The sequence below is a fragment of the Lagopus muta genome, chromosome 6 (assembly GCF_023343835.1).
Source record: "Lagopus muta isolate bLagMut1 chromosome 6, bLagMut1 primary, whole genome shotgun sequence".
NCBI lineage: Eukaryota > Metazoa > Chordata > Aves > Galliformes > Phasianidae > Lagopus > Lagopus muta.
In genome coordinates this window covers 14595564-14622981 of record NC_064438.1, presented here as the reverse complement: position 1 = coordinate 14622981, position 27418 = coordinate 14595564, and the positions used below count along the sequence as shown (strand labels likewise).

At 40.4% G+C, this 27418-nt stretch overlaps 1 protein-coding gene across 2 annotated transcripts; it reads right to left on the bottom strand.

Annotated features, from left to right (window-relative positions):
* Nucleotides 1–1899: 1899 nt before the first annotated feature.
* Nucleotides 1900–26997, bottom strand: LOC125695532 (toll interacting protein). 2 transcript variants are annotated; one of them, XM_048950132.1, is made up of 7 exons: nt 26841–26997; nt 19201–19350; nt 15802–15984; nt 13553–13705; nt 12604–12694; nt 9079–9099; nt 1900–4672 (listed from the first exon to the last, which is right to left on the bottom strand). In XM_048950132.1, the coding sequence occupies exons 1-7, from the start codon at nt 26871–26873 to the stop codon at nt 4458–4460; spliced, it is 846 nt and encodes a 281-aa protein (XP_048806089.1). In that variant the 5' UTR covers nt 26874–26997; the 3' UTR covers nt 1900–4457. The 2 variants fall into 2 exon arrangements, with proteins under 2 accessions (XP_048806089.1, XP_048806090.1); XM_048950133.1 differs by lacking the exon at nt 9079–9099 and having other exon boundaries at nt 26841–26995.
* Nucleotides 26998–27418: the final 421 nt, after the last annotated feature.

Genomic DNA, 27418 nt, shown 5'->3' with positions numbered 1-27418 from the left:
AGAATTCCATGAATTGGCAAGATGCTTCTAACGTATACAAACTGTAGTATGAAAACAGACCAACCTGAGTTTCTGAGCAAGCTTACAAAAGACCTAAGAAAGTCGAAACCCACTCAACTTAAAAGTGCAACACAGAATATTGCAACTGTGACTTCTCATTTCTCCTACTTAGAGAAAATTTTGTGTTTCTTCCTATAGGCTCTGTTTCCACTGATGTACTTCAATGTCGTCATCATTCAAAATACTCCAACTTCTCATTACATTCCCAAAGACCATCGCTGGGTAATCAGCACTGAAATGCAAACACTAATAAGCAATGAAACGCTAAGCAGATACTTCAGCCGTCATAAGAAAGCCAACATTTGTTTATGTAAATTAATTCTCACTTGCCCTCTGTAACATGATGGAAAGCACAGCAATAATAGCAGAGTAGCAAAGTCCAGGCTGCACCAAGTGGGGCACTGCTTACCTTCAGAAGGCTTCAGGTACACAGGGAACCCCAGAAGATCCCCTTGCCTCCACTGCCAACCCTCAAATGAGGTTTGGGAAGGGGCAGATCCTGGCTCCACCCTTCTGGTCACTCAGGTACATTGCATACAGCTGAGCTCCCCCAAATTGGCCCCGCCTTCCCACCAGGTGCTCAATCACTGCTTCAAGCTGTGACTCCCATTTCTGCTACACTCACAGTATGCTGGAGCAAAGTGAAAGCAAGTGGTAAGCTTTAGAACATGCATCAGGATAGACACTGCCACTCAAGAGCTGCAGGAAAGCACCATGAGCAGCTCGTTAATTCTCACTGAGCACAGCAATGCTGCTGAACATGAAAAAGGACCTCAGCCTTCTAGATAAGGACAGAATTTTAAGAAGATAAATCAAATCCTTAATATTCCTCAATAAATTAAAAACGAGTAGGTAAAGCCAGTTTTGTCTTGTAGCTGAAACATTACATCAGTTTTATTTCTGACCTTTTCTCAGGGCACCACTACCCCTCAGCCTGTCCTCCAGACCTGGAAGTGTTAAAGAAAGGCAAACAATTAGACGTAGATGCTTCAAACACTTCTGAGCATTCAGTCCCACTGGAAGATCACATTTACATTTAGCAAACGTAACCGATACACGAATTCTGTATCGGTCTATAGATAAGCAAACAGAGGTGCTCTCCAGAGACGTAATACACTTTCATTTAGATGATACATTTATTAAATTAGAACAAAAAAGTTTATGTATTCTAGAGTGCAAGAAACATTTGGACACTGGACCTCAATACAGAGAGAAACAATGTCTTCAGAATTATTACAGCAAAGAACATTCTCTGTATTGTATTACAGATCAACCCAACAAGCAGTAACATTTGTAAGGGAAAAAACATTCGGTACCATCAACAGATGCAAACAGCAGTAGAGAAGAAAGCAGCAAGGATCTAGCTAGACAAAAAATGTTCCTATTCTTAGCAAGTTCAGGCTCTTGGCAGGACTCAAATTAGTACTAAAAGCATTCACTTCTAGCAGGCGCCAGGCTTTTACATCTGGCTTTGGCTCTGAGCTGCTTGAAGCTGCTGAGCAGCACAGTGTCAAACAGTATCATCCCACCAGCATTTCATCAAAGGCTACGACAACAGTGACAATTTATACCAAGAATCAGACTTTTGGTTCCAACGCTTTCATTTCAGACTGTAGGAAAGCCAACCTACTCCTCACCTTTTTTCCACCTCTTTCCAATTCAAACCTAAATGAGCAGATTGACTGAGGGTATTTATGCTGAAAAGCTGAGCAGGATCACAGTCAGTGTTTGTTTTTAAAAGACGACCTTGAAATAAAATTTTCAGGTATAATGCATAAGTAAATCAAGATAAAAATCCCAGGAACAGTATTTAAATACAGTTTAACATCTTGAATCCCATCTACTGGCCACGATGCTCCTGAATCTCCTGTCTTCAGCTCCTACCTACCCTATTTTGCATAACATTTGCATAAAACAAAGACATAACAACAACAGATATTTAACAGGAGCTACAGCTTGCTCAGAGGCCTGGAACCTAGTTTATGAATAAGCCTAGCTAACCTAGCATTCTGATTCCTTCTGAAGGTTAGAGTTGAGAAGTTGTTTGTTCTGTCCTTGAAAAGGAGCTGTCACAGGATGCAGCACAATTTACCAGCCATTAACTGAACTGTGACTGCTGCTTTTATAAAAAGCTGTTATTGTGGATCCCAGCATTTTAATATAAGAAAATCCAATCGATACATTTTCCCTGAATTATTACATCTCTATCAATTCACTTTGAGGAAGAGCCAGCACAGGGGAGGTCTTCCTGGACACAGCTGAGAGTTGAAACTTAATGAATATTTACCCTCATGGGCAACGCCAAGTCTCTGTGCTATGAAGACAAAGGCCAAATGCCTCCACACCTATTCAATCACAACACTTACAGTAACTGGAGGGAAGGTACAAGAGGAGTTTCTTGATGAACACCTGTTTTATTTTAGAAAAACAAAATGCAGGGACTCCACTACTAAAGCACAAAAAAGGTACTCTTGGATTTCATTAAGACCATGGAGGATGTGTAGGCATATTTATGCTTTCAAGGGAAAATTTACAACCGTAGGGAGATTTGTAACAAAATGTAAAATTCTTTATTATGGAAAAAAAAAAAAAAACAGCTTTAAAAGATCAGGAACCAGAATAGATTTAAACACTGTATTTTAAAAGTTTCAGCATCATTTTTCATTATAAAAAAATAAATATTCGTACTTTACCACCAGCGCTACCCAAAGATTTCTTATGTGTAGGTAGGGGAAAAAAAAAATAAAAAATCAGCTTTTCAGCAGATATGAAAGAATATTTTAAGTGTGTGACATGCAGCAGAGTTTGAGGAAAAAGAGAATAAGGGTCACTTTTCCCTATTCCAGACTCTGCTTTAAATGCAAAGTTCTCATGAATCAGATAAGAGCCTGGATTCCAAGTGTACATTCATTCCAACTCTTGAAAATGTAACAGTTTATGGCTATTGTAGAAAGTATCTGAAATCAAACATTAAAAAGAGACAGAACAGCAACATTGCACATCACTGAAATAATTACCTGGTACATACTACTTAAAGTGCATTACTTTGTCATCTACACAGACACTGCAGGAAATTATCCACCAGGATAACCAGTGCCTACTGTAAGATTCTGCAGCTCCAAGATGAACTGTTCTGGAAAAAAAACCCACTAATAATAAATACAAGCAACCTCTAACCTCCTCTGAGAATCAGACTAAGTCAGATATGTTACATTTTCTCCCACAAAGAATTAATTCCACCTGTATCAAATAAATTGGGTTGGACCAGTTGACCTTCAGAGATGCCCTCCAACCTCAACCACTGTGACCACAGCAACCACAATCAACAAGTCATTGGGCAGCTCAGTGACATTCAAAGATTCTGAGACTGTTTTCCATGCTTCTACTTTCAAATTGCACAAAGAAATACAATAGTTTGTCTACTCATATACAATGGTAGTTTTGCTGAAATATAGATGCAAAGAAAGAAGCCTTAAACAGATCATACATTTCTACTTTTTTTTTTAGATCAACAGCAATACCTTAAATTTTTACAGCTTCATTTATTCTCTAGGCACAAAATCTTTCCTCCTGTGCTTCTGTGTTTGTCCTTTGAAATAGTCATGGGAATGTACAAGCAGTAATGAGTGCAATTTGCAGTGGGAGTACATTAGGGCTCTGTTCTCTGCTACAGCAGTAGACTGCACAAGTTAAAAAGTCATTTGTTAAGATTTTACAGATATATAACCATGTTCTATGGTGTGATAAAAGCCCCAAGTGGACATGAGATAATATACTGCTTTGGTGCTCAATAACTAGATTGAAGGGAAGATGCTCATTATACCAGCAAGCACAACCTTAGAAATATAACTTACTAAACCAGAAGTCTTCCATCAATCACAAGCAGTTGAATATCTCACAGCAATAACTGACCACTGCAGGACAAGGAGCAGGACTTTCTTTTAATTTCTGCTATAAACAGGTTGCTTGGTTAAACCTAAACACTTCAGCAAATAAATTGTTCAAAATGCAAACCCTCCACTGGAAAAGCAATTTTTCCACTCTACCAAACAGTAGTAAATCCTGTACTGCATAGAGTTATTCTGTAAGAACAAGTTTTTGAACAGAGGGAGAGAAAAGGAAAAAAGCAGCATTATTCCCTCAGAATACAGCCAAACAGGGCACAGATGATATCAAAGGTGTTTCAGCGCTGTATTGTAGGACATTCTCTACCTGCACATACTCAGTTTAGCATAAGAAAGTGAAAAGATCCAAATGCTCAAGGAGAAAAGGGGATATATTCTTGAATACAGGATGCACTAACAGCAAACTGCAGGAAATTCTTCCTCTAGCTAAATCCCTGGCTTGGCAAGTAAAAATAAGTGGCATTGAGGAAAGGGACAACGCAGGAAGTGATTCTATGATTCTTCAGTCATCTGAAGCAAGGAGTTGATAGCTGCATTCTTGTTCCCTCTCTGAGCTTCTAGCACTGAGCGGATTACTTCTCTGTCCATGTTGGGAAACATGTCCTGGATAGATTTCAGGTCCTCTTCATTACACAGGTGCTGAGGATTGACTGCAGGAGGTGGTATTGCCACAGGGACCATGTCAGGATTACAGACTGCAGGCATTCCTGCATGCAGGAAAAAAAAAACAACACATGAGAGAAAAGTTAACGAACGAGCATGAAGAAGGAAGCATTCCATCCCTTACCACTAACCCACCTACTTCAGAGATAGCAAAGATTGCTGCAAACAAAAGCACTTTCCTAGACCTGGTTCTCTGCCCAAGTTAGGTTTCAGAAGCAGTAAGCCGTATGGCCATAGGTACAGCTCAGAATTAAGATACAGCCCATATCAACCTGGCTTTCATGTAAGTCATCAGATACTAAGTGTATTTTAGGCCCTATTGTATTTATATTGTGATAAACTGCTTTTTAAACCAAAAAATATACGCAACCAAGAAGTAGACCTTCAAAAAGTGTGATCTTCATCACATTAAAAGGAAATCATGTCCATGAAAGGACTCAACTACATACATAAATGAATCTCAAACAAATGGTCGTGCTTGGTTCAAGTGCCTTCCAGATCCTCCTGCAGCGCCCCAGAGTAGCAAAGTACAATTCCCATTAAGCCCACAAGGGTGCACATTACTTCTCCAAGTACCTCTGCTTCAGTACAAAATCATTTGATATTTTTAATGAACCTTTTGCATTGCTGTGCATAATTAAAGCACTGTCAGATTAGAAAGTTTCAGAACGCGAGTTCTTAAATTACTCTTAAACAGAATTAGTAGACAAAAGCTCCTTCACATCATTTGACTTTTATTATTAACTTGGCCTACATCTGCTGCTGAAAAACTACCATTTGTTTTTGAAGAACTAAAACCACATATAGAACATCCAGAGGCTGTTACCTCTTCTGAAAATAGCCTGTTTCACTACAAGCCATTCCCCGACTATCTTAGTCTCCCATGTTTATACATTACTTTTTTCATTTCTGCTGTACTGTTTCTAACACAGGGCATGGAGAACTGCCTGCATCACGATGCAACTGTGCCAGTGCTTCACACAGCAGCTCAGTAAAGCCATTCATTCCCTTTCAGATGTTTTATCCACTTTTCAGTACACTATTCACCTGATGTTTTCAAAGAGCAGTCCATCATACATCCGTACACGTAGTAACGATCAAAGCACCACCAAATATGTATTTTATCTTTACATGTAACACCTGGTTTAACAGTTACCTAGGAATGTCACATTGTGTCCCACTCAGTGATATCAGATAGTTCCACAACTTGTGCAGACTTAGAAAACTGCAAAGAGCTTTTGAAGTGACAAACTATCTTCACTTATTTTCTTATATGATGGACTCCACTAAAAACCTCTTTCATGAGGTGATGACACACTTATTTTCATTTGTTCAGCAGATCTTCAAAATAGCTACTAAAAAAAATATGACATTTTTATGATTTCATAGAAAAGACTCCTTTACAAATGACAACATAAGAACTGCAGCTAAGGTGAGCACATCATCCTTACCCACATGTCCCTCAGACACCTACAGTTCCTGAGGTACAAGCTTCTCCTACAGAACCACGTTGTTTATGCTTTCTAACTTGGACAATTCTTTCAACCTTAAAAGTGATGTACTAAAATTGATACTCATGGTTGGATCACCAAAACCCACCTTAACTTATATCAAACTCTAGTTGACAACACCTTCTAATTGAATACAATCTGACTGCACTGCAACTGTTGTTTTACTTAACATTCTTTGGTATTTCTTCCTTCAACTTGGACTTCAGTCCTATTCAATTTCATGCTGGAGTGCATTACTGAATTGTAAGTGTCTGAATGCTTATCAGTCTTCTCCAATCTTAAAATTCTCCTCTTCTTCAGCTTTACTAGAAGCAAAAAAGGAACCTAGGAGCTCTAAGTCTAGGTAGCACAGGCTGCACCTATTTAAAAACGTTCACACTGGTATCTAAATAAAAGCCTCTTCTCAACATAATTTTGTTACCCACACACTCAAACTATCTCTGCCAGCCATATGTACCACACTCCCTCACAAGGACATCTACAGCCCCCTCCACAACCACCTAAACTTGGGCTCTGGAGCTTCTTAAGCCATTTGGATCATGTCCCCCTCAGAGTCTGCTCAGCACTGTAAGATTCTTCGACCTTCTGTCAAATCAGATTATGGCTGTGCCCCAGAAGTAAACCACAAAGTAATCCTCACCAATGCTGCAAATACAACTCCTTACACAATAACCACATCCAGCAGCAGCATTTCACATTGCTTCTTCTAAGCTTCAACACACTTCAACTCCTCACACTTCCTCAAACACTGCAGGCATTTACAAAATATACATAACTTTGAAACCATGCAAGTTTGAAGGCGTAAAGTGAAAGAACAGAGCAAGACAAGTTATGCTTCACTTTGAAGTTTCCTAACTTTCTTTAATAAGTTATCAGCACCATGAGACTATCCAGCTACCAGCTTAGCTATTTAAGATCTGTCTGTAAAAAAAGACCAGTTTAAAACATTAAGACAAACGAAGCATCAGGCTCACTTCCAAAGTGTCACAGCACCCTATAGCGTACCAGTAAGCCTGCCTCTGCAAAAAAATGATGGTGACAATTTCCTTATTGCTTACATCAAAATGATAATTATGAGGCCAGATATCCGTACAGGCAATCTAAGCACTTTCAATGTAAATATCTGATTTTAGAGAGGAGATATTTCTTGCCAGTGTTGTTCTCCCCACATTCAGACTATACTAGAGGAAGTCAGTATCAGTGATATTTAATAAGCATTTCCAGAATAAATGTTTATTTTTCATGAAAGTCAACATCACCAGTTTCAAGAGTACATTTTTCTTGGCTTTGTTGTTGTGCCCCCCAGACCAAAAGTATCTATTATTTCTGATTTACAAAATAGCAAGCATAACTTAAGATCTAAGCATAAATTTACACACTATGTATTTCAACATACATATATATGGATGTATGACATACATGTGTGTAACAGTTGTGACCAGAGTAGCTGTAATAAACCTCAGCTTTTTCTTTGTTGAGTAAAAAGCTGCTTTACATATTAAGCAGCTCCTTTCACTAACAGATGAAGACTGAAACTAAACCACATAAGCATCCTCTAAGTATAATGGAACACTCCTGTGTTGCTCTCAGATTAATAGGTGATAATAGGTGTCACACATCAGAAGAATGGAGCACTGTTTTCTAATTCAGTGAGATGGCAATGGCAAACATGCTGGCATAAGCAATGGCATTCCAGTAAGTGAAGCAAGTACAACAGCAGTCAGTTGCTAAAAGCAGCAAGGAAGCACCAACAAAGCCTTGAGTGTAAACATTTTCCAGCTGCACACAAGGCATTACCACACTTGTTTTACTGTTCAGTCAAGCACCCTACATTTATTAACTCATTACTCTTCTGTCTTATGTACAGGGATGATCCTTCCAAAATTAACTCAGGAGCTTCTTCAGCACAAGTTCTTTTAAAGAAAGACAAACATCAGTATCACTCTTTTTTTTTAATCTTAAGACTCAAGTTTTGTATTCCAGTAGGTCCTATTCACACTTGCCTCACAAAGAGAGTCAGTTCTAGAAGTACAGATGCCACCACCTTTTTCTTTAATGTTGATTTTTAACCTGCCAAGCAGCTAGGTGACATGAAGAACATGAACCTCCAGAAGTTTTACAGCTCCATTGCTCTGATGAAACTAAATACACTGTGGCACACCTCTCTTGCATTTACAGCGTGTTTCTGAGATTCAGAGCATCAAGGAGTAACTTTTTATCTCATTATGCATAAATCTAGAACTTTCTGAACATACTTGATTGAACACCAATGCTTATATTGAAGGTAAGGATGTCACAATATCTTTGCACAGTTCAAAACTCAAACGTGCCACATTAAATTAAGCTTGAATTGAAGAAAAATGGTTTTTGTAACAGAACTCACCTTTAGAATCATGTCAGATACTTAACTTCACATGAATCTAAAATGGTCTGTGTAAGATGCAAAATAAGTGATGAAGTAAGTGTTACCTTTTACAAAAAAAGGCTAATTTAAGAAGTAACAGAAGGTAGGTGACAGGCTGTCTTGTCAGAATATCATTGCAGAGCTGAGTTCTTCACTTCAAAGTTCACAATCATGACACTACCTCATTCTCCCCAAATCTTGCAATAGAACTGCAAGATTAAAGTTCGTCTTCCAAGAAACCAGTGCTGCCAGCAAAAACAGCTCACTGACACAGAACAGAAGAAATCAGCATCACATTTGACCAACCCATCACCAATTACTTTCTTACATACTGAAGTTGAGCAGAAGATTAAGAAATCTCCCACAGATTAGAAGGACTTCAGCAATTTCAAGAGATGCTTTATTTTATTGTGACATCCGAGTGGAAATACCTTGTGATACAGTCTGCTGTAATGTAAATAAAGCTGTCTATATGAATTCATGCATAGACTTGAATCAATGACAATGGGAGTGAGTAGAGAGCTTGGAAACTTACCCAGAGCAAAGTATTCAAGCCCTAAAGATAGGTGGAAATGAAGGGGCAAGGGAAAAGGAATAAGACATGGGAAAGAAACATTAATCTATATTTAAAAGAAAATGAAACATTTAGTTTCTAAAGGTGAAAGTTGGATACACTGAGGTAACTGCACAAAAACTACACTACCTAATAGCAAAAATGAAATGCTGCTAGGATTCAGTCTCACAGCTATTTTTGTTCCAGCACTCAGAAAAAGCCTTCTAGATGTGCTGTTTTTATTCAAATAATAAGAAAAGCTTCCAAAATAAGCAACTAGGCATTTATAGCAAGGATTATATTTTATAGCCCAGAAAGGACAACAAACATCCATACTGTTCTGAATAAACCACAACTTTCATAAACTAACCCAACGTACCCCATATGGAGACCTAAAGGAGTAACATACACATACATACAAGTTTGCCTCTAAGGAAACTAATATTCCTCTCGGAATTAGCCTTGGAAATTTTTATTTTCTTTTTGAACCTACTTGCCATAAAGGTGTTGTTGAATCAAGTGCAAATGCACTTTATCCAGTGACAACTTAGCTGTAAAGAAATACAGCTTCACTGAACTACCTGTGCTAAACTACTGCCTTCCATATCCTTCTCGAAGACCAGCTTTGATTGGCAACCTACGTATCACACAACTTATTCAACAGCATTAAACTGGCTGAGGTTTAGAAGACACAAGTGAAAGGACACGAGTAAAGCCAAGTTTTAGAAGAACTTCTGACACAGAAGTTCAGTATTCTCAAACCCAATTTATGTGACCATAGTTTGTAGCAACTAGTACTATCATCAGGATTCTTTAACTTTTAAAACCTTCAAAGCAATTTCACGCAGTGCAATGCTGTATGAGCAATATCAGTTGCTTTGACCTTAATTAGGAGGTTAGTTATGTATGCCCAGTTTTTAAACAGAATTTTGTTATCCACAAACAAAACAAAACAGTTTGGCCCTACTAGACACTAAATTTGCTAAATCTGACTTACTATCATCTCACTGTACAGCTCAGTTATTTTGGACAGTTCCCACAAATAACTGTGAACTGGATTGGATAAGCGTATTCCAGTCCACCTACTGAACCTATTTTCCACCTTGACAATTAAATTCCGTCTTGTCCAACAGCAAAATCTTGTCCCTTACAGAGGCAATAAAGCAATCACTGCTGCTCTTCCAGTTTCCTCAAAAACCTAATAGGACTTTACCATCCACACTCATTTAAGTGGACAGGTAGAAGGAAAATTGAAAGTGAAGAGACAGAACAAGATAAACATACTCTGTGGAACACGCTGCTGCCTTTCTTTAAGCTACATAACCATGCCTCAAACAGTAGAAGTATTCTGGAGTCACTTGCAAAGAGACTTCACCATCCTTCCAATTATTATGAGTGGGTCATTAGATTAGTGAATAGGCATAGGCTTCAAACCTCACAGTGCTTCGAGAAATTCCCACAGTGCCCACAAATTCTGTGCAAGTAAACACGTGGCAGAGTAATATTAAAAAACTCCTCAAAAATTGTGAAAAACACAAACAGGTGAAGGGTGGGTTATAATAAGCTAGTTTGGCATTTAGAAATTAGCAAAGTACATTCAAATTTTCTTGGAACAAAAAAGTTTAAATGGAACGGTGGGACTCCACAACATCTTAAAAATAAAAGTTCTATCATCAGGAAGAACTTTTAATAAAGAAGATTATTGTAGCAGTACGTAGAACAAGCATGCAGCATCTTCACAAAAGGCAGACACACCAATAAAACCAACATATAAATACTCATATGATAAAACGTCAGGCAATCACATGCACCAAAACACCAGTTGTTTGTTCACCTGTCCAAACTAATTTTTTTTTTTTAAAAGTATTTCTGAAAATATACTCAAGGTCAACACAAAACTTACAGAACACCAAGATATTAATCTCAAGATACACCACTGTACTTGTTTTTCTAACTCTACTACTGAAGATCTACTTTCAGTTTTACCTGATCAGTCAGATGTCTGCTTTCAGTTACTGAATTTATCTGAAATTAACCTCTGCTTCATTTTCAGTTTGCAGTCTCACTAGCACAGCATGAACATCACTGTTTTGATATGTTCAAGAAATTCTACAGCTTTTTTTTGTTAAACATCTAACCACCTATTTAACTATTTAACCAGCTATTTAACCCCACACAAGATACTAAATCTGGGGTTTACTAACTGCTTCAGTGTATCAGGACGTGATGAATCCAGAAGTAAAAAGGCACACCTAACACAAGAACAGAAAAACCACAGAAGCTTACCACAATGGAACGATACTTCAGAATATACACAATAGTTTAGACTAGTTTGCTGGCAAAGCAAGCAAGACTTCAATCCTGAGAATGAAGCTCTAGAGATAAAAGCACTTTGAATGAAGCATTCTATAAATTTCCATCAGGGAGTTCAGTATGTAACCAAACTTTCCTATGCTTTGCTTTAACTCTAAAAATGAAGCAGGAGGCAAATTTTCTTAAGTTAAATATCCAGACTTCTATTGCGAAATCTGCTTTTTCAGAGAATGAAATTTAAATTCAATCAAGAATTGAGCCTAAGAGAAAAATATATTGTGCCAGTCCTCAGTATGGCAACTGTGTCCCATACACTCTATCGCTCAATCATACAAATATACGCAAAGAAACCCAAAATACACCAGTGAGATTATTTTCCATGAAGTGCACTATCTTGCTGAATTCATGTTCAAACTAGAGCTTTTAAGAGCTGAAAGTAAAATAGAAAAAAAAAAAAACCAAACTTTACTTACCAATTATTGAAGAGCAAACACATGGTTACTTACATACCTGAAGCTTTTCACTTTTGAGAGTAAAACTACAAAACCTAACTTAACACATCCACCTGTACAAGTCCAAAATTTACTTTGCACAGACCAAGGCAACTGACAACTGCTTTCTTTTAGCTTTTTTTTTACATAGTTCTATTGATTTATCTCAGAGCTCCCTAATACTTTCCATTAACAATATTAATCAGTTCATGTGCTGTGCAGCAAGTTTCCAACAGAGCATCTTCAAGGTCCACAAGAAAGATAATCCCTTTGTAGTCAATTTTAGCTAGAGCTCTGACCACACAAATCTGATGTGCTTTCTGAAGTCTGAGCATTTTCTCACCTAGGTTGCCACCATCTTCACAGCACATAACATCTGACAAACTATACTCCAGTATATTTAGTCATTTAATGACTTGACATTAGTCTAGATTTCAAATAAAAGTAGACTTCATGCTACTTGTTCTGACTTTATAGCCATTTTAATCCAAGCTTATGTATCTCACTCAAACTCAGAAGTCAAAGACTGAAATTAGGTCTACATTTAACTCATTTTCTCTTCTTTGGTATCGTGGAAAAAACAGTCAAGGATGGAATCACTTGTAAGTTCCCTTCACATTCCATAAACGAAGAGAAACTTGGTAGATATCTCTGCACCACCCCTTTACTTGGCAGCTTTAGTCTTCAATAAAAGACAACATACCTGCTATAGGCACATATCCCACGCCTTGCTGGTATACAGTGGGCATCAGAACCACTGGCTGGGGCTGCATCATCATGGCAGCTGGCAAAGACTAGACACAAAGCACAACAGATGAAAACAATTCAAGAAATGTCAATTAAAACAATGCTTGCAAGAAGTCACCACACTGTAATACAGAAAATCTGCACTGCATGCCCAATAAGACCTATGCAATTTGTATTAAGCAGAATTTTTGGCAAGCTAATTGAAATACTACTCTTTGAAATGACAATTGAGTGTAAATCAGAATAAGCACATCATGCTAATTATCCTTCCCCATCAGCTTGACACAGCTGGCCACTGAAGTTCTGCTATTGAAACAAATTGTTTTAAAACCTGGCTTTCTAAGTTTTCATACTTTATTCTTGGGAAAATGAATACATTCACATCCATCCGAAGTGAAAAGCTAAAGCAAACTTGAATTTTATTAAGAGTAGAGATTAGTCCAAATCAAAAAGACAAAGATAATAGACTAGAGAATAGTCCAGAAGCTACTAAATAGACCAAAGTCAGCAGTTCAAAATAACAAGCACTAAATAAAAATGGAAATAAGAATTCAAGTCATCAGAGCATTCAAACTTTCCAAAAAGACCAAAAGAGCTGCCATTACTTTTACTTTTAAATTGACATGACCTTCTAAATATGCAGTGGAATCTTTGTTTGTTGTTGTTTTAATCAAATTAGAAATCAAAACAGATTATTTGATTGAGGATTAGCCAAATAAATATTCATTTACTACCTCGCCAAGAAGGATTTACTAACTTAACATTTTTGGCTGCTATCTGCAAAATAAAGTACAAATATTTTAAATGCTCACACACACAATAATAAGATACAATGGAAATACTCCTGCTTTAACCTAAAATATCTCCTTTCATTACCTCTCATTCTCACCCTAAACTTGCCTTACCGTGTATGACATCACCAGGTTAATCATTCCTTCTTTGTCGTCACCCTGCCTTCCACTCAGGCTGTACCATTCGTCCTCCACATTTCCTTGTTTTAGAGATTCAGGAATCGTAATGTGTGTCCAAGCAATGCGATCATCCATTGAAAAGGCGCGCTAGAGGAGAAACAAAAAAAGTCTCCATTTTACCTTACTGCAATCTACCTGTACACATGACGAGTCACAGCGTACAGACTGCCAGGAAATCACCTCTCAGCCTTCTTGTATCTAGGCTGAACAAATCAAGTGACCTCAGCCACTCCTCCTAAGTCTTGCCCTCTAGACTCTTTACTATCTCTGTTGCTCTCCTTCACGTGCTCTCTAACACACCACAGTCCTATGCCCTCCGGATACTGTGGCACCCAGAACTGCACACAGTGCTGGAGGTGAGGCCACACAGCTCAATGGTCCAGCCCTTCCCCTCACCCAGCTGGCAGCACAGGGCCTGGTGCACCCAAAGTACAGATGTACAGATGCCTCTTTTGGCTGCCAGGGCACACTGCTGGCTCACAGTCAACTTGTTGTCACCAAGAACCCCCAGATCCTTTTCCTGCAGGCCTGCTCCCAAGTCTCTCGTCCCCTCATCATACGTGTATCCAGAGCTTCCCCATCCCAGGTGGGAAATCTGACACTGCTCTTACTTCTTTATGTGGTTGGAAATTGTCCAGCCCTCTAGTCTGTCACAGTTTGACTGCCCTCTCTAGACATGAGGGAGTCAACAGCTTCCCCTTACTTCATATATTTGCAAGCTTTCTTAATATGCATTTGACTCCTGTGTCAAGATTACTTATAAAAACATTAAAGAGAACTGACCCCAAAACAGAGTCCTGTGGAATCCCACTAGTGACAGATCTGTCAGCCCAATCTTTTCGCTATAACTCTTTGAGCCTGACTTGTCAGCTAGCTCTTCACCCAGTGTATTATGCACTTGTCTAGCTGTATGCACCTGAGAAGGATACTGTGAGAAACAGTACTGAAAGCTTTTTTTGTTGCATGAACATTAAAAAATATTGACAGAAAATATTTCAGGTTTTTTTTGTTCATTCTATGCCATATTTCCAGACTCCACCTGATTAAACAACCAGAACGCAGGAGGTCCTATCCATAAGGCAGAAAGTATTTAAACAGGGGTATATCCGTAGATAGCAATCACTCATGAGCAGTCACACTACTAAGAATTAGTTTACATTTTAAATATAACTCCAGTAATTCAGGAGTAGCAATAAGCATTGATGTGCCTCCCATCTTGCAGTAATGAAACTTCAACCAATTATCACCGAACAGCATTCAAAAGCCTCATTTGTGTAACAAGTACACAGCTACTGCAGTGTCAAGTTAAACTCACTCAGTAAGAGAGACAGCAAAGAAGGGCACGTCACAGACATTTGCCTCAGTTGTAGCCTCTTGCTAATGCCTGAGAACACAAGTTTGTTCTAAGTCAAAGTCAACATCCCAAAACGGAACAGTTAACATGTAGGCACATAATCCCTGCTGCCAATAACAACATCAAGTAGAATAACACATCAGAATTTGTGACAGTGCTACTCCTATAAGCAAAGTTTGCAGAGCAGGTTACTTAACTGAGCTGTTAAACAGATGTACTTAATCTGAGAAACTGAAATTCATAACCTGTGAACAGTTTATCAGTTCTGCACGTTAAGTAAAACGTACCTAAGTGGACATGTGGGGACTTGCCATTAAATTCAGGCATAGATAAAGTTATGTTTCTGCAAATTATTCCCAGTGAACTACACATTCTATACAGGATTGGTTTATTCTCAGTATTTCTGGGCTTGCAGTTAACCTCTTCCTGCATTACAACAACAAAGAATTCCTGGGCTAACCCAGCAATGTAAAAACATGTTATTTTTAATAGGGACAGTACAGAATATAAGGCTGCAGCACATCTTGATAATAAAGAAGGGCTTCGATGCCACTCAAACATTCCTGCTTCTCTTTATTTGCAAGGAGCTCTGCTAATGCTCTGGTACCCCTTGTCAGGTAACAAGCTCTGGCATTCTTGGGCTGACATTCCTGGAGCTGAGCAAAGCTTCATATATTGCTGATCTTGAGAATCTGAGACGTTAGTATTATCTCCCAGAGAGTGCAGCTAAGAAACAGCCTTTGCTAACTCAACTCTACCTTGCAGGATTCCACCTAAACCTTAGTCCAAATAAGGGATGAGGAAATGAAAGCAGTATCAACATTCTGACCTCATCAAATATCTCTAGGTAAAAAGAGTCCACACCCGGAGGAACAGTGCACTGAATCACTTTGTTCCAGCGAGGGTTCTTGGCTCCATTATGTGCTGTGGGGGTTTCATACACAGCATACCCCAGCCGTATCCGGCAGTAGGGATCCATGCGGGTCATTCCATAGTTCTTTGCCAATTTTGCCTGGAAAAATAAAGAAATGAAAGCCCTTTAAGTGTGTAATACGTACAATAACTTGTGGTTATGATTAGATCACAAAGAATCAGTCATCAAACAGATATATTAGCTTGAGGTAGAGCAAAAATTTCGTAAGAACAGCATTCAGATTAGACACAGAGAAGGCTGGAAGTGCCTGGAAAAACCTGACAAGATTCTCTTTTTAAAGTGTCTTCTACAGAAGACACACATCTTCACCAAAGCTAAAATAATAAAACCAGCAGAAGCATGATTAGGAAATCGCATTATGTTCAATTTTTGCCTTGATTTCTGCCCTCCAATCAAACTCAGCATTATAAGTAGCCTATCCTCTTTTACTGAAATATTTAGAAGGCTGAAATAACTTAGTTTCAAGAATATCACACAATGTTTGCAGTAAAAAGAATTCAATTCGAGTAAAATCCAGTTATTCATACGTTTCAGATACAAGAGCATGCATTTGATGTCTCATAATGAGGTGGGCAGTGTAAGCACAGTGGTACTGGAAGGACAGATACAGCACGTAATCTGAAGTTACCCAACATACTTTCACTATAACATCAGGGGAACAGAAAAAAGACAAGTTTGTGACAGTCCTAAAGAAAACACTGAGTACTGCTGCACAGCTATGCCAAGTAGAAAACAGGTTCATATGACTTACAGCTGTGACCTGTAAGAAATGATATAGAATTCTTTTTACATTTAAGAAAAGAAAAATGGTGCCTTTGATGCCTCTCACCTGCAGGAGATACAAGGAGCTCAAACTGTTGAGACTTGCAACAGACTTAAGCACAGCAGCTCTGGCCTGGAAAGTCCTTTAATCCTTCAAGACATACACTGGTTTGACAATTATGTATCTGAACTGGTGAGAATTATCTTACACCGTTTCTTGTAAATGTGGGCTTTGCAAATTAAAGTATCTCCCAACATTTTATTAGTAGCAGAAATAGCACACAGTGCTCTGTGTACTTTATCAACAGGCATTTAAATAAAAGGACTTAACTAGATCTCTGCATTCCACAGTTTAACTATGCCACGGTAAGCCTCCTATCCAAGTACCACATGCCTCCATATGCAGCCAAGATTCCAGCAGCACTCCTGCTCAGACTGGAGAACAGCTTTTCTGAGAAGGATCTGGTGGACATCAAGTTAGATCTAATTCAGCAACTGACCCCTGCAGCACACACAGCTGATTCCTAGGCTGCAACAGGAACTCAGCCAGCAGTTTCAGGAAGTCAGTGCTGGCAAGACCCACATTTGGAGTACTTTTCTGTGCAATTCTGGACTGCCCAGCATAAGACATGGACATACTGAAACTAGTTCAGTAAAGGGCCACTGAAATTATTAAGAGTTTCACAAAACCACAGAATGGCTGAATTTGGGTGGGACTTCCAGAAAGCCAGTGCTACCACCTCCTCAAAGCAGGGTCAAATGCTCAGTGCTGTGGTCAAGCAAGTTCTGAACATTTTGAAGGATGGAGGCTCCACAACCTCTCCAGGCAGCCTGTTTAACTATCTGACAATTCCCACAGTAAGAAGTTTGGTTTTTATAATTTTTTCATTGCAATATGAGCTCCTCGCACCTCTTGTGGTCTTTTCAGTCACCAGAGATAACTAACCTCTAGAAATAGTCTGTGGAATTAATTACATACTGATAATACTCCTGCCCAAGCCTGATCTTCTAGGTGTCCCCAGCCTTTCCTTAGAAGTCCAATGTCCTTAATCCTTGATCAGGGGACTCTTCTTGGACTAAATCCCTAGAGGGTCCCTTAACCTCAACTTACAGTTCTGTACCAAGTAGTTACACACAGCCATGGCATGAAGAACAGCCATCAGACGTCGCTCTTGAAGAAAGTACATATGTAATTTTTACCTTTTTTTTTTTTTTGTCTTCACAACCTCCAAAATGTAAGTTAGCACTCAACACAATAAACATGAGTACACCTGCACAAACAGGAATCATCTGAATGTTTCTGCACACAGAAAGCGAGACGTAACAGTTCCTTGAGTATCTCATTGCCTGAGCTCTTACTTAATGAGTTTCTATACATGATAGGATCAAAATACCATGAGGAAAATAAAGCACTTTCAGCTGTCAAAACAAATAAAGATGAACAACTTACTAACATACAAATGGCTAGAAACTAGAGAGCTAACAGTAACACAGCATGTCATCTAATATACATGTTGTTTCCTTGTAGGCCTAAGGTTCAACCCAAATCATCTATACCCAACTATGAGAAAAAAGTCACTGAAGCCTCTACCACTACAAAGAACAGTAACATTCTTCTGCTATTCAAAGATGCAAGAGATCCATACCATAGTGTCTCTGAACAAAGACTGGGGGAATTGGTTAGAAATAGAGAAAGGTTTGCAGCTGCATTCAACAAACCTTAGATGTAACAAGTATTGAAAAAGCATTGCCTCCAGTCTTCAGAGTATAAGGAATATAGGTTGTGAAGGAATAAACTGACCAGCAAAAGACACAGGAAAAAAAGATCAGTACCTCCTTTCCTGAGAGATCCTATAGTTCTCCCCCTAGTAAAGGGCCTCACCTCACCATTAAAGCTTTAACCATAGAACACCTGGCTAGTCACTAAATACATCTTTAGTGTGTTTTTAGAAAAATACTTCTAAATACATGAGATGTTAACATGAAGAACACCTATTTTGCTGATGCAGATAAACAGAACTGTGCTGAAATCTTACACACCATGAAGGCAAAAATTTAGTATTGCCAAGAGGTCGATTTAGGGGTAACAAAGGGAAAGAGCAAGCAGAAGTTAAAAAGCTAGGACTATGTACTTGAAGAAAGCCTGCAGAAAACACCAGAAAAAGTAGCAAAACGCATTAAAGGAGAAGTGGCTCAGTACAACACTTAAGGAGAAATATGTAAGCTAAGTGCAGTTCCTTATAAGTCTCAAAATTGCAGATCTTTCCCAGTATTCAGAGCTTCTACAGGAATTCTTCTGTATCAGCACCTTCTTCTGCAATAGCAAGGTTTATAGGAAATTGCTGCCCCCATGCATGTCACAGTTAAAAAACAGAACCAGAAAAAATACTGACTTACAAGAAAATTAAGCAACAAAAACTTTGAAAACTACTCGCCCCCTAAAAACCAAGCAGTTGTGTAAAAAATTCCACACAAAGTCTTTTGCGTCCACTGATGAAAAATGACCAAAGTTCATGTAGGTACAACTTATACCTGTACTACAGTAATGCTCAGTCTGCCCACTGTACTCATTGGTCCTCCATACTGCAGCTGCTGAGCTGCCTGGGCGTCCAGTTGGATTTGCTGTTGCTGCTGGGTTGGGGTAATACGAAGAAAGTCTTGAGGAAGCTCACCAACATACACCTGGAAAAAAAAAAGAAAAGAAAAAACTTTAGATTTAGATCTCCCACTTCCATAATGAACAATGGAAAGGAACAGAAAACCCAAGAACCTCAGCAAAGACATTCAGCATTTTACTCTAGTTCTGACAGCATCAGCAAGTAAACAATGACAGAACTGCCAGACTCACTTTCTAAAATACTAAAATCCAATCAAGCCTCTGTGAAAAATAACAATGTGGACACACAAAGCCAAGGCTGTTCTACAACTGAACATTCAAGTAATCCATACAAACATCAGATCTACCAAGTTCCGCATCCCATTTCCACGTGACATCCGATGCTGCCCAGCTCCTCCACTTATTCACCACTCACCCAATCATTCCTGTCACAGTACGTAGCACCCTGCTCTCAAGAAAAAAGTGCACTGAAGTAGAGGCTGCAAGGTCTAATACGCTGCCATTACCATTAATAAAAGCTATTGCTCAATTGAAGTTGCCAGTATTTTGACACACTTGCAGCAGAGGTTAAAGCAGACTTGAAAGCTGCATAAATAAAACACATGGTACTTGGTAGCATTTGGAAGTGTCACTTTCAAAATTAATCCTCAAGACAAACCGTAATGACAAACCTTTCAGGAGAACTAGGATGTCCTAATGCCTTTCCAGTTTTAAACACAGCCTGCAAATAACCTGGTCAAGTTTGGGATCAGATACTACCATACTCGACCCAATGGAGGGATTCCAACTTCAGATAATCACAAATTAAGAAATGAGGAAAAAATTAAAATAGAAAAATTTGAAAGCATCTCTCACACAGTAGGGGAGAAGAAGAATTAAGCTCATCTCTACTGCCTATAGAGCTGCTTCCATATTTAATAACAACACGTCTAACATATGAAGACAAAAGACACTGCATTTCTTACACTACTGTCTCAGACAAGATTACTTAACAGTGTCTCCAGCAAACGCATGTCTACAGAACAACATCTGCAGGAAGAAAAGGCCCCTAGGACATTGCTTTTGAAGATTAGACAGCACTTGCACGCCAAGATTGCATCCTTGAGATAGCAACAGTCATACAAAATGCAATTTGGCAAGAGATGCATTTGGCTGTGTTCAAGAGCCTCAGGGATCCTGGCAGCAGGAGGTGTCACATACCAGAGAGGAGGTGTATCAAAGCTGCCAGCAAAGAAGTGCTGGCTGCCTGCTGCTGGGAGAGATGGGAAAGAGATGCAGTTCTGCTCGTAAGAGTCTTAAAATTTCACACTGAAAAAGTAATTTTACAGAAGGGAAACATTTTAATGTGCCCCCTAAAGATGGTTAACTGACAATATCTATATAAAGACCTGAAAGTGAATGCTTTAATGGTGACATTTAAACTACTGTTCTACTGAAACATCGAGCTCCTTTTTCACACAGCAACACTTCTCTTTGCAGGCATTCATCATGCACTGCCACAATGCTGAAAATACATTTCTCAAGAGTGTGACCAGAGAACATGCGCCCTGAATATTATTTTTTCACAACCATTTAAATTTCACAATCAGGTTCCTCATAATAGCTTGCTTCCTGAAGGAAATAGCTTTTAATTTACTTGTATAGTTCTTATATGCATCACATACAGAAAACTAATCAGTTATTTTCACAGCTTCAATGCTGTGAACAATTAGTAGCTTTAAAGTAGAACCGGCCATTTAGGAAAGATCTGCACTGGCCCTAGAATTAACAAAGCAAAGGAATTTGCAACACAGCTGGCTCCTTTCAACCCTTGACAACCTCCAGAAAGTTTGAAATTCAGAATTTTTAGCATCTAAGAGTACATATCATAAAGATTTCACATAGTCAGAAGTGAGAGCTGCAACTCTAAATCACATCCCCATACATGCAAACTCCCTCTGCCAGCTCATCAGAAATCAGGGTAGCATACAGCATTTGGTACAACCATCTTAATGCTGGAAACCTTCACTCATTCATTCATCATGGTTAGAAGTGAAAAAAATGTCATCTTTTTTTATTATTAAGTCATTCAAATACTGGTCCAACATAAAAATATAAACCAGCCACTGAGATCCAAAGAGACAAATCCAAGAAGGATTTTTAGTCATTGCATTATCTCACACAAAGCTATATTTTTACACTGGAATTGCAGAACAGATATTCTAAGAAACTGCCAGCAGCTAGCATAACTAAATTCTCAAAAGATACCAGTAGTAAGCCCCTCAAAAGTAAGGCACAGGAGAGGCACTCACTCCCAACTTCAGTGCTCAGCTGTGTATGAGATCTGGCATAAGAGTCATGGTGATGTATTTAGTAAGCAGCTAGCAGAGAACCTCCCTGAGGAAAGAACATTAATCAGTAAGTCCTTATGCTGATTATCAGTTGATTCCATAGAGATGGAGGCAAATCAGCACTGTGCAAACTTTGTCTGTAAAGGAAACAGACTAAATTCTCCCTTCAAAGCATTCAAAAACAGTTAAGCAATTGCTACCTCCAAATCTCAATCAAATACAAACTCAAACACAAACAGTTTTAAAGCCAGGAGAACAGGGGCAATGAGCTGGTATCCCACTCGGCACCCACTTCACACAGCATTCCCTCTACTACCATAACAGTCCAGGAAGGTGGTGAAATTCAACTCCACCCAGCCATTAACAGCACCATAAACATTCCATCTAACATCTGAATTTAACAGATGCATTTTTCAAGCCAGACAATTATAACAGTGTCACCATAAAACTTAATTCTTCAGGCAGATGATGAGCAGGCATTCACAACAATAGGTCCGCCTCATCATCACTTCTTAATAAGCTTTACTGACGGCACTGCACTGCAAATCAAGAATATGAATTAGCTAGAAACATCTCATACCTCATTTTGAGGAGCTTTAGAGCAAAAATGCAGCAGGTGAAACAAGCCACTCACAATCAAGTTATCTCTTCAAACCAATGGCTCTGCAGGGCTAATCCAGGCCTGGGCTGTCTTAGTCTCATCTTCCTGTTACCTCTCACCCTCACCTACCATTCAACACTAAGTGGCAACTATAAAGGAAGCTGAACAAAAGAAAACAAAACAAGGGTTGAAGGTAAAGGAGAGGAATGTATCATCAGGAGCTTTACATGGCTCACTGAGCAATTAGGTGATTACTACATTACCTTCATCAGGGAGGGAAAAAAAGCATCACCAAGAACAAGCAAAAATGCCCTCATGTCTAAGGATTCCAAACTGGCAAATAGATCCAAAACTAATTCTCAGAGAAATCTCACACTACAGAGCTAAAAAACATTCAGCCATTTGTGCTATTATTATATGGCTTATACTTTGAAAAATTGGGACCATGAGATGCATCCAAAAGAGCTAAAGAAGCTAGATATCATTTTCCAAGGCAGCTCTCTCATCTTTGAAAGCTCATGGATAACAGAAGTAGTCCTCAAAAATTGGAAGAAGTGTCACATTCATCTTTGCAAACCTGTAAGGAGAGAAGGGACGACTGTTTGCCTTGATTTTCAAACAAGGCTTTCAGAAAGTTCCCACCACATCTTGGTATCCAAGGTTGGTCACTGCAGTCCTAATGGGGATGGAGGAAAACTGGATTACTGAGCTCAGAAACTGAAGTTGAGCTGCTGGTGACACTGCAGGTTGGCTAACCAGTACGTTTCTCAGAAGTCTGCATGAGACCTAACACGTGTGCCTAATACATGGAATGAATGGAGGCTTGTTTGAGAACATGGCCAACAACCAGAGCTGGAAGAATACACTGATGGAAGCCCCATGAGATTCAGTAACAAGTACAAAGTCCTGCACTTTGAACAGAAAATTCCCCACCATCTGTACAGCCTAGAGAACATCTGGCAGAACAGCAAGGGGAAGCCTGCTGGAATGCAAGCTATGGTCAAGCAGCATACTATACCACAGACTCAAAAGCCAGTAGACTGAAGAGAGTCATTATTTCCCTTTTCTTGCAATACTTAAGGCAACATATTGGAATAATGCATCTAGTTTGGGGCCCAGCAGTACACAAAAGATGATCAAAAGCTCAGCAGAGATGCACCACGGTGGCCCGTGAGAAGGGCTGCAGCACAAGGTCTGTGAAGAGAAGCTGTGGATTCACCTAAAGCAGAGGGATTTTAGGATGTACTTCACACAGACTTTCCAGTGACTATGAGAAGGTTGTTCAGAAAATAGACCAAGTTCTCTTTTGAGATGCATGGCAGGAATAAACTTAGATTGTTCAACTGAAATGGGAGGATTCACATGAAACAACAGAAAAAAAATCACATGGAGATTATAAAAATGGTTTTTGCCAGTTTTGAAGATCCTGCTGGACCAAGTTCTGAGCAACCTAGCCTGAACTCAACACTGACCATGCTTTTAGGAAAGGTTGGTTTACATGGCCTACTGACATCACTTCTAGCCTCAGCAATTCTTATTCTGTACAACCTGTATTACTGCATGACATCTCCACTTCAACTTCTCTAGAACTGTAGTCAAAGACTCTATTCAGGCTTCTCAATTTAGAGATAAGCAAAGGAAAGAACTACATTTAATAAGCTTTAAAGATTAATAATAAGTTTTAATAATAAGGCAAAATAAAAAGGCTAGCAAATCGCAAGCTATCAGGCATTTATTAACTCGCTCTCATGATTCTCTTTGCTAGAAATTTATCACCAACCTTGTTTTCATATATGTATCTGTAAGCACTCCGTGAGTACAGTCATTACTGAGTATTTTCCCCTTCCCAGACACACCTACCAAATTTAGTCCCAACAGAATATTTTGTCACAAGCTGTTGCCCCTAGATTTTCCCAGTACATCTAAATTTGCCCCGGACATTGACACTTCAGATCTACAAAATACATTCCATAGTGAAAACGCACAGCCATTAATAAAAACACTGGTTTTAGGGAAGAAGAAACTATGACAAGCCTACACTATTTTAGTAAGGAGGTGAATATTTTGTAATTTGAGGGCTAATAATCATATTAAAAAAATGAGTTACGTAACAAAGATAGAATGAATGAACATCTTAAATTCAAGTCACATTTACAGAGCTCCTGAGCTACATTTCAAGACAAAACTTAAAATCAGAGATGACAATATTCATGCAGTTAAATGACAGTATTAGAACAGGAAAAGAACCAAGCGTTCATTCAGGCTGTCCAGTAGAAGAGTTCAGAGCAAAACAGAAACGAATAGGGAAGCCAAAGGAGCAGAAACCTAAGTAGTCCTAGTTTGGCACTCAATCTAATTTCGGAGGACCTGACATAGTTGTCAGCACAGTGAATAATGACAGACATCCATTCTGGGCATGCTAGGCTAGCTGAAGGATCACCAACACGCAGCGCTGGGGTCTCAAACTCAAGACTTAACGTGAAGCCTGACCAGACTGTTTAGTGATACCTATCACTTAAAAAAAGGTAACCCTTCAGCAGCCCTTCTGTATTCAGCTGCAGCATGGATTTCAAAAGCTGTAGCATTCTTACAATATCACAAAACACAAAAACACACTAATTCCCTATCATCCTAAAGGCAACCCAGGAAATCTACATTCTAGCAGGATATTTACCATCTGCAAACAGAATCCCAGCTCTGTTTCGTCTGAAAAACTCGAGGGCAATCAGCACTTTAATTACTCACCAAATAAACAGCATCAAACTAGAAAGCATGGTTATAAGAAAAAGACTGGCAGCAGTATAGCGCATACACTGCTTTCTTAGCTGCATGAAACAATCTTGAATGTTTGCTTGCCTGTTCAGAGACAGAAATGTTATGCAGCACTGAAGGGAAAAGGTTTCCCAGTCTTTTAGCACCATTTAGTGGCTATCCATTTGTAATGCAGCTATACATAGAGGAACAAATACAACTCTATCTTCTGCTCTTCAGAGAATTAAGGAAGCCAGTATGTACTGTATCAGCATTCTCACCCGTGAATGACAGCTCCTCAATGCTGCGTAATAATTCACGTGAAATTACCCCAGTCTCTAAAATGCTAAGACAAAGAAAGAAAGCACACACAATGCTGGGAGTATATAAGAAAGAAAGAAAAAGCCAAAGGCAACTCCAAAAAAGTTCTTGCTAAAATCTCAGCTCAACCCAACAGGACTACATCAAGCTGAAATAGGTCAAGATTAAATGTAATAAACTAAATACCAACAAGATATTTAGCACAAGTAAAACCTTCCTCAAAAAGAAATGCCATTCCATTTTGTGGAGGTATTGCTACCAACACAACACTGTCTCAGCAAATCAGGACTGCAACCAGGCCTGCTGTCCAGCTTTATCCAATCCAGCTGGTTACCATTTCCTTCCCCTCCTCCCACATTGATTCCCTACAAGTTCCCCAACCTTTACCAAACATCAACCAAGGCCTGACTGGAAGTTATTTTTTGTCAGATACTTATTAGTGAAACCTGTTACATATTAAAAGAACAGCATTTGGGTGCAATCACACCATCATTCTCAAACAACAAGCCTATGGGGACGATTGACAAATTCTTAAGTCACAGAATAGCAGCTGTCCATCAGTAATAGTGTCAAAGAGAAAATAAAAACCTTAATTCACTGTTTTGACTTTAGTTCTCCACCGAAAACTTATTCCAAGAATACAACAATCATAAAAAATAACTGTAAAAGGAATCAATTCTTAACGATCTTCCAAATATGGCACTTCAAGGAATTAAACTGATAGCCAAATAGCATTACTAGCATAAGATAATTATGGAGATTCAGCTTTTCAAGATCAGTAATTTAATAATCCCATCTTCCGGTCTCTCAGAGAGACTGCACAGACAGCAGCCACAAAGAACCTAACACAAGTGTTTCTAAGAAATAAAACACAGGAGTACATAATAATTAGGGGGAAAATCTGCTGAGCAATAAGTATTTTCAGCTACTGCTCAGTTCTTCCAGCCAGCAATAGCACCGGGCATTAGGGAGGTTTATCCCACAGCGTACCTCGGCACTGAAAGCTTCCCAGCTCACCCTCAACGCAAAGCCTCACAGGACTGTTAAACCGGACTGCTCGGTTTCCAGCCCCGCGGCCGCACCGTACCTCAGCACGTCCCATGCTGCAGCTTCCAGGGACAGCTGTCTGAAGCCGCCCGCTCCAACCACGACCACAGGAAGCCCTACGCTACTCTGAGGAGAAATGCGTCAGGCTTCGGTTTGGTTCACGCCGCTCTGCGGATGGCGGGCGGCACGAGAGCCCGCGGCAGGCTCGCACGCAGAGGAGGGCCGCTCGGCCGTCCGTCCGCGGGACTCTCTGCCGGGCGGGGACCCGAGAGCACAGGCAGCCTCAGTCCACGGTGCCGCGGCGGAGGCGTTCGCCCTCCTCTCTCCCGCGGACGGCGAGCAGGGGAGGAGAGAAGAAAGGCGGGCCGCCCGGGAGGCGCGGGAGCCGGCAGCACGCGGGATGGAAGGGTCCGCGCCGGGCCGCGGCCGCCCAACCAACGACCGCGAGGGGAGTCTCTTCCGGCGCCCCGAGTGCGAACGCGGCGGCCCGGCCGGCGGCACTCACCGGGCCCCGCTGGGTGCTGACGGTGGTCGCCATGGCGCCTCCCTCGGGCCGAGCTTCCGCCCCGCCGGGCCGCCCCGCTGCTCCCGTTAACCGCTCCAACGCCCTCCGCCGACCGTCACGCAGCGCCAGGCGCCCGCGTCAACTGACCCCGGCCCCGGCCCCGGCCCCGCCCCCGCCGCCGCGCAGGCCTGCGGCGACGCGCTCCCCGCCCCTTCTGGCGGTTTCCAAAGCCGTGCGCGACCACGCGCGTGCGCCGACGGGCCAGAAGCCCTGTTGCTGCTTGGGGGGCGCGATGCTTCCTGTCTGCGCACGCGCCGGCCGACCAGCGAGGGGAGAGGCGTCAGAGCGGTACTAGTCTCGCGCGTGCGCACTTGCGCTCTGCGGGCTCCGCAGCGCTGCACCGCGCGGGGCGCCGCTAGGGGGCGCTGCGGCGCTGGGAACGAGGCTTCGGGGCCGCCATCTTGCGGGCGGTGACGCCGTGCCCTGGGGCCGCGGTGTGAGCAGCGGGGTGGGCCGTGGGCAAGGCCTGGGATAGGAGCCCTCATTGAGAATGCTGGGAAGAGGGCTGGGCGGGCTGC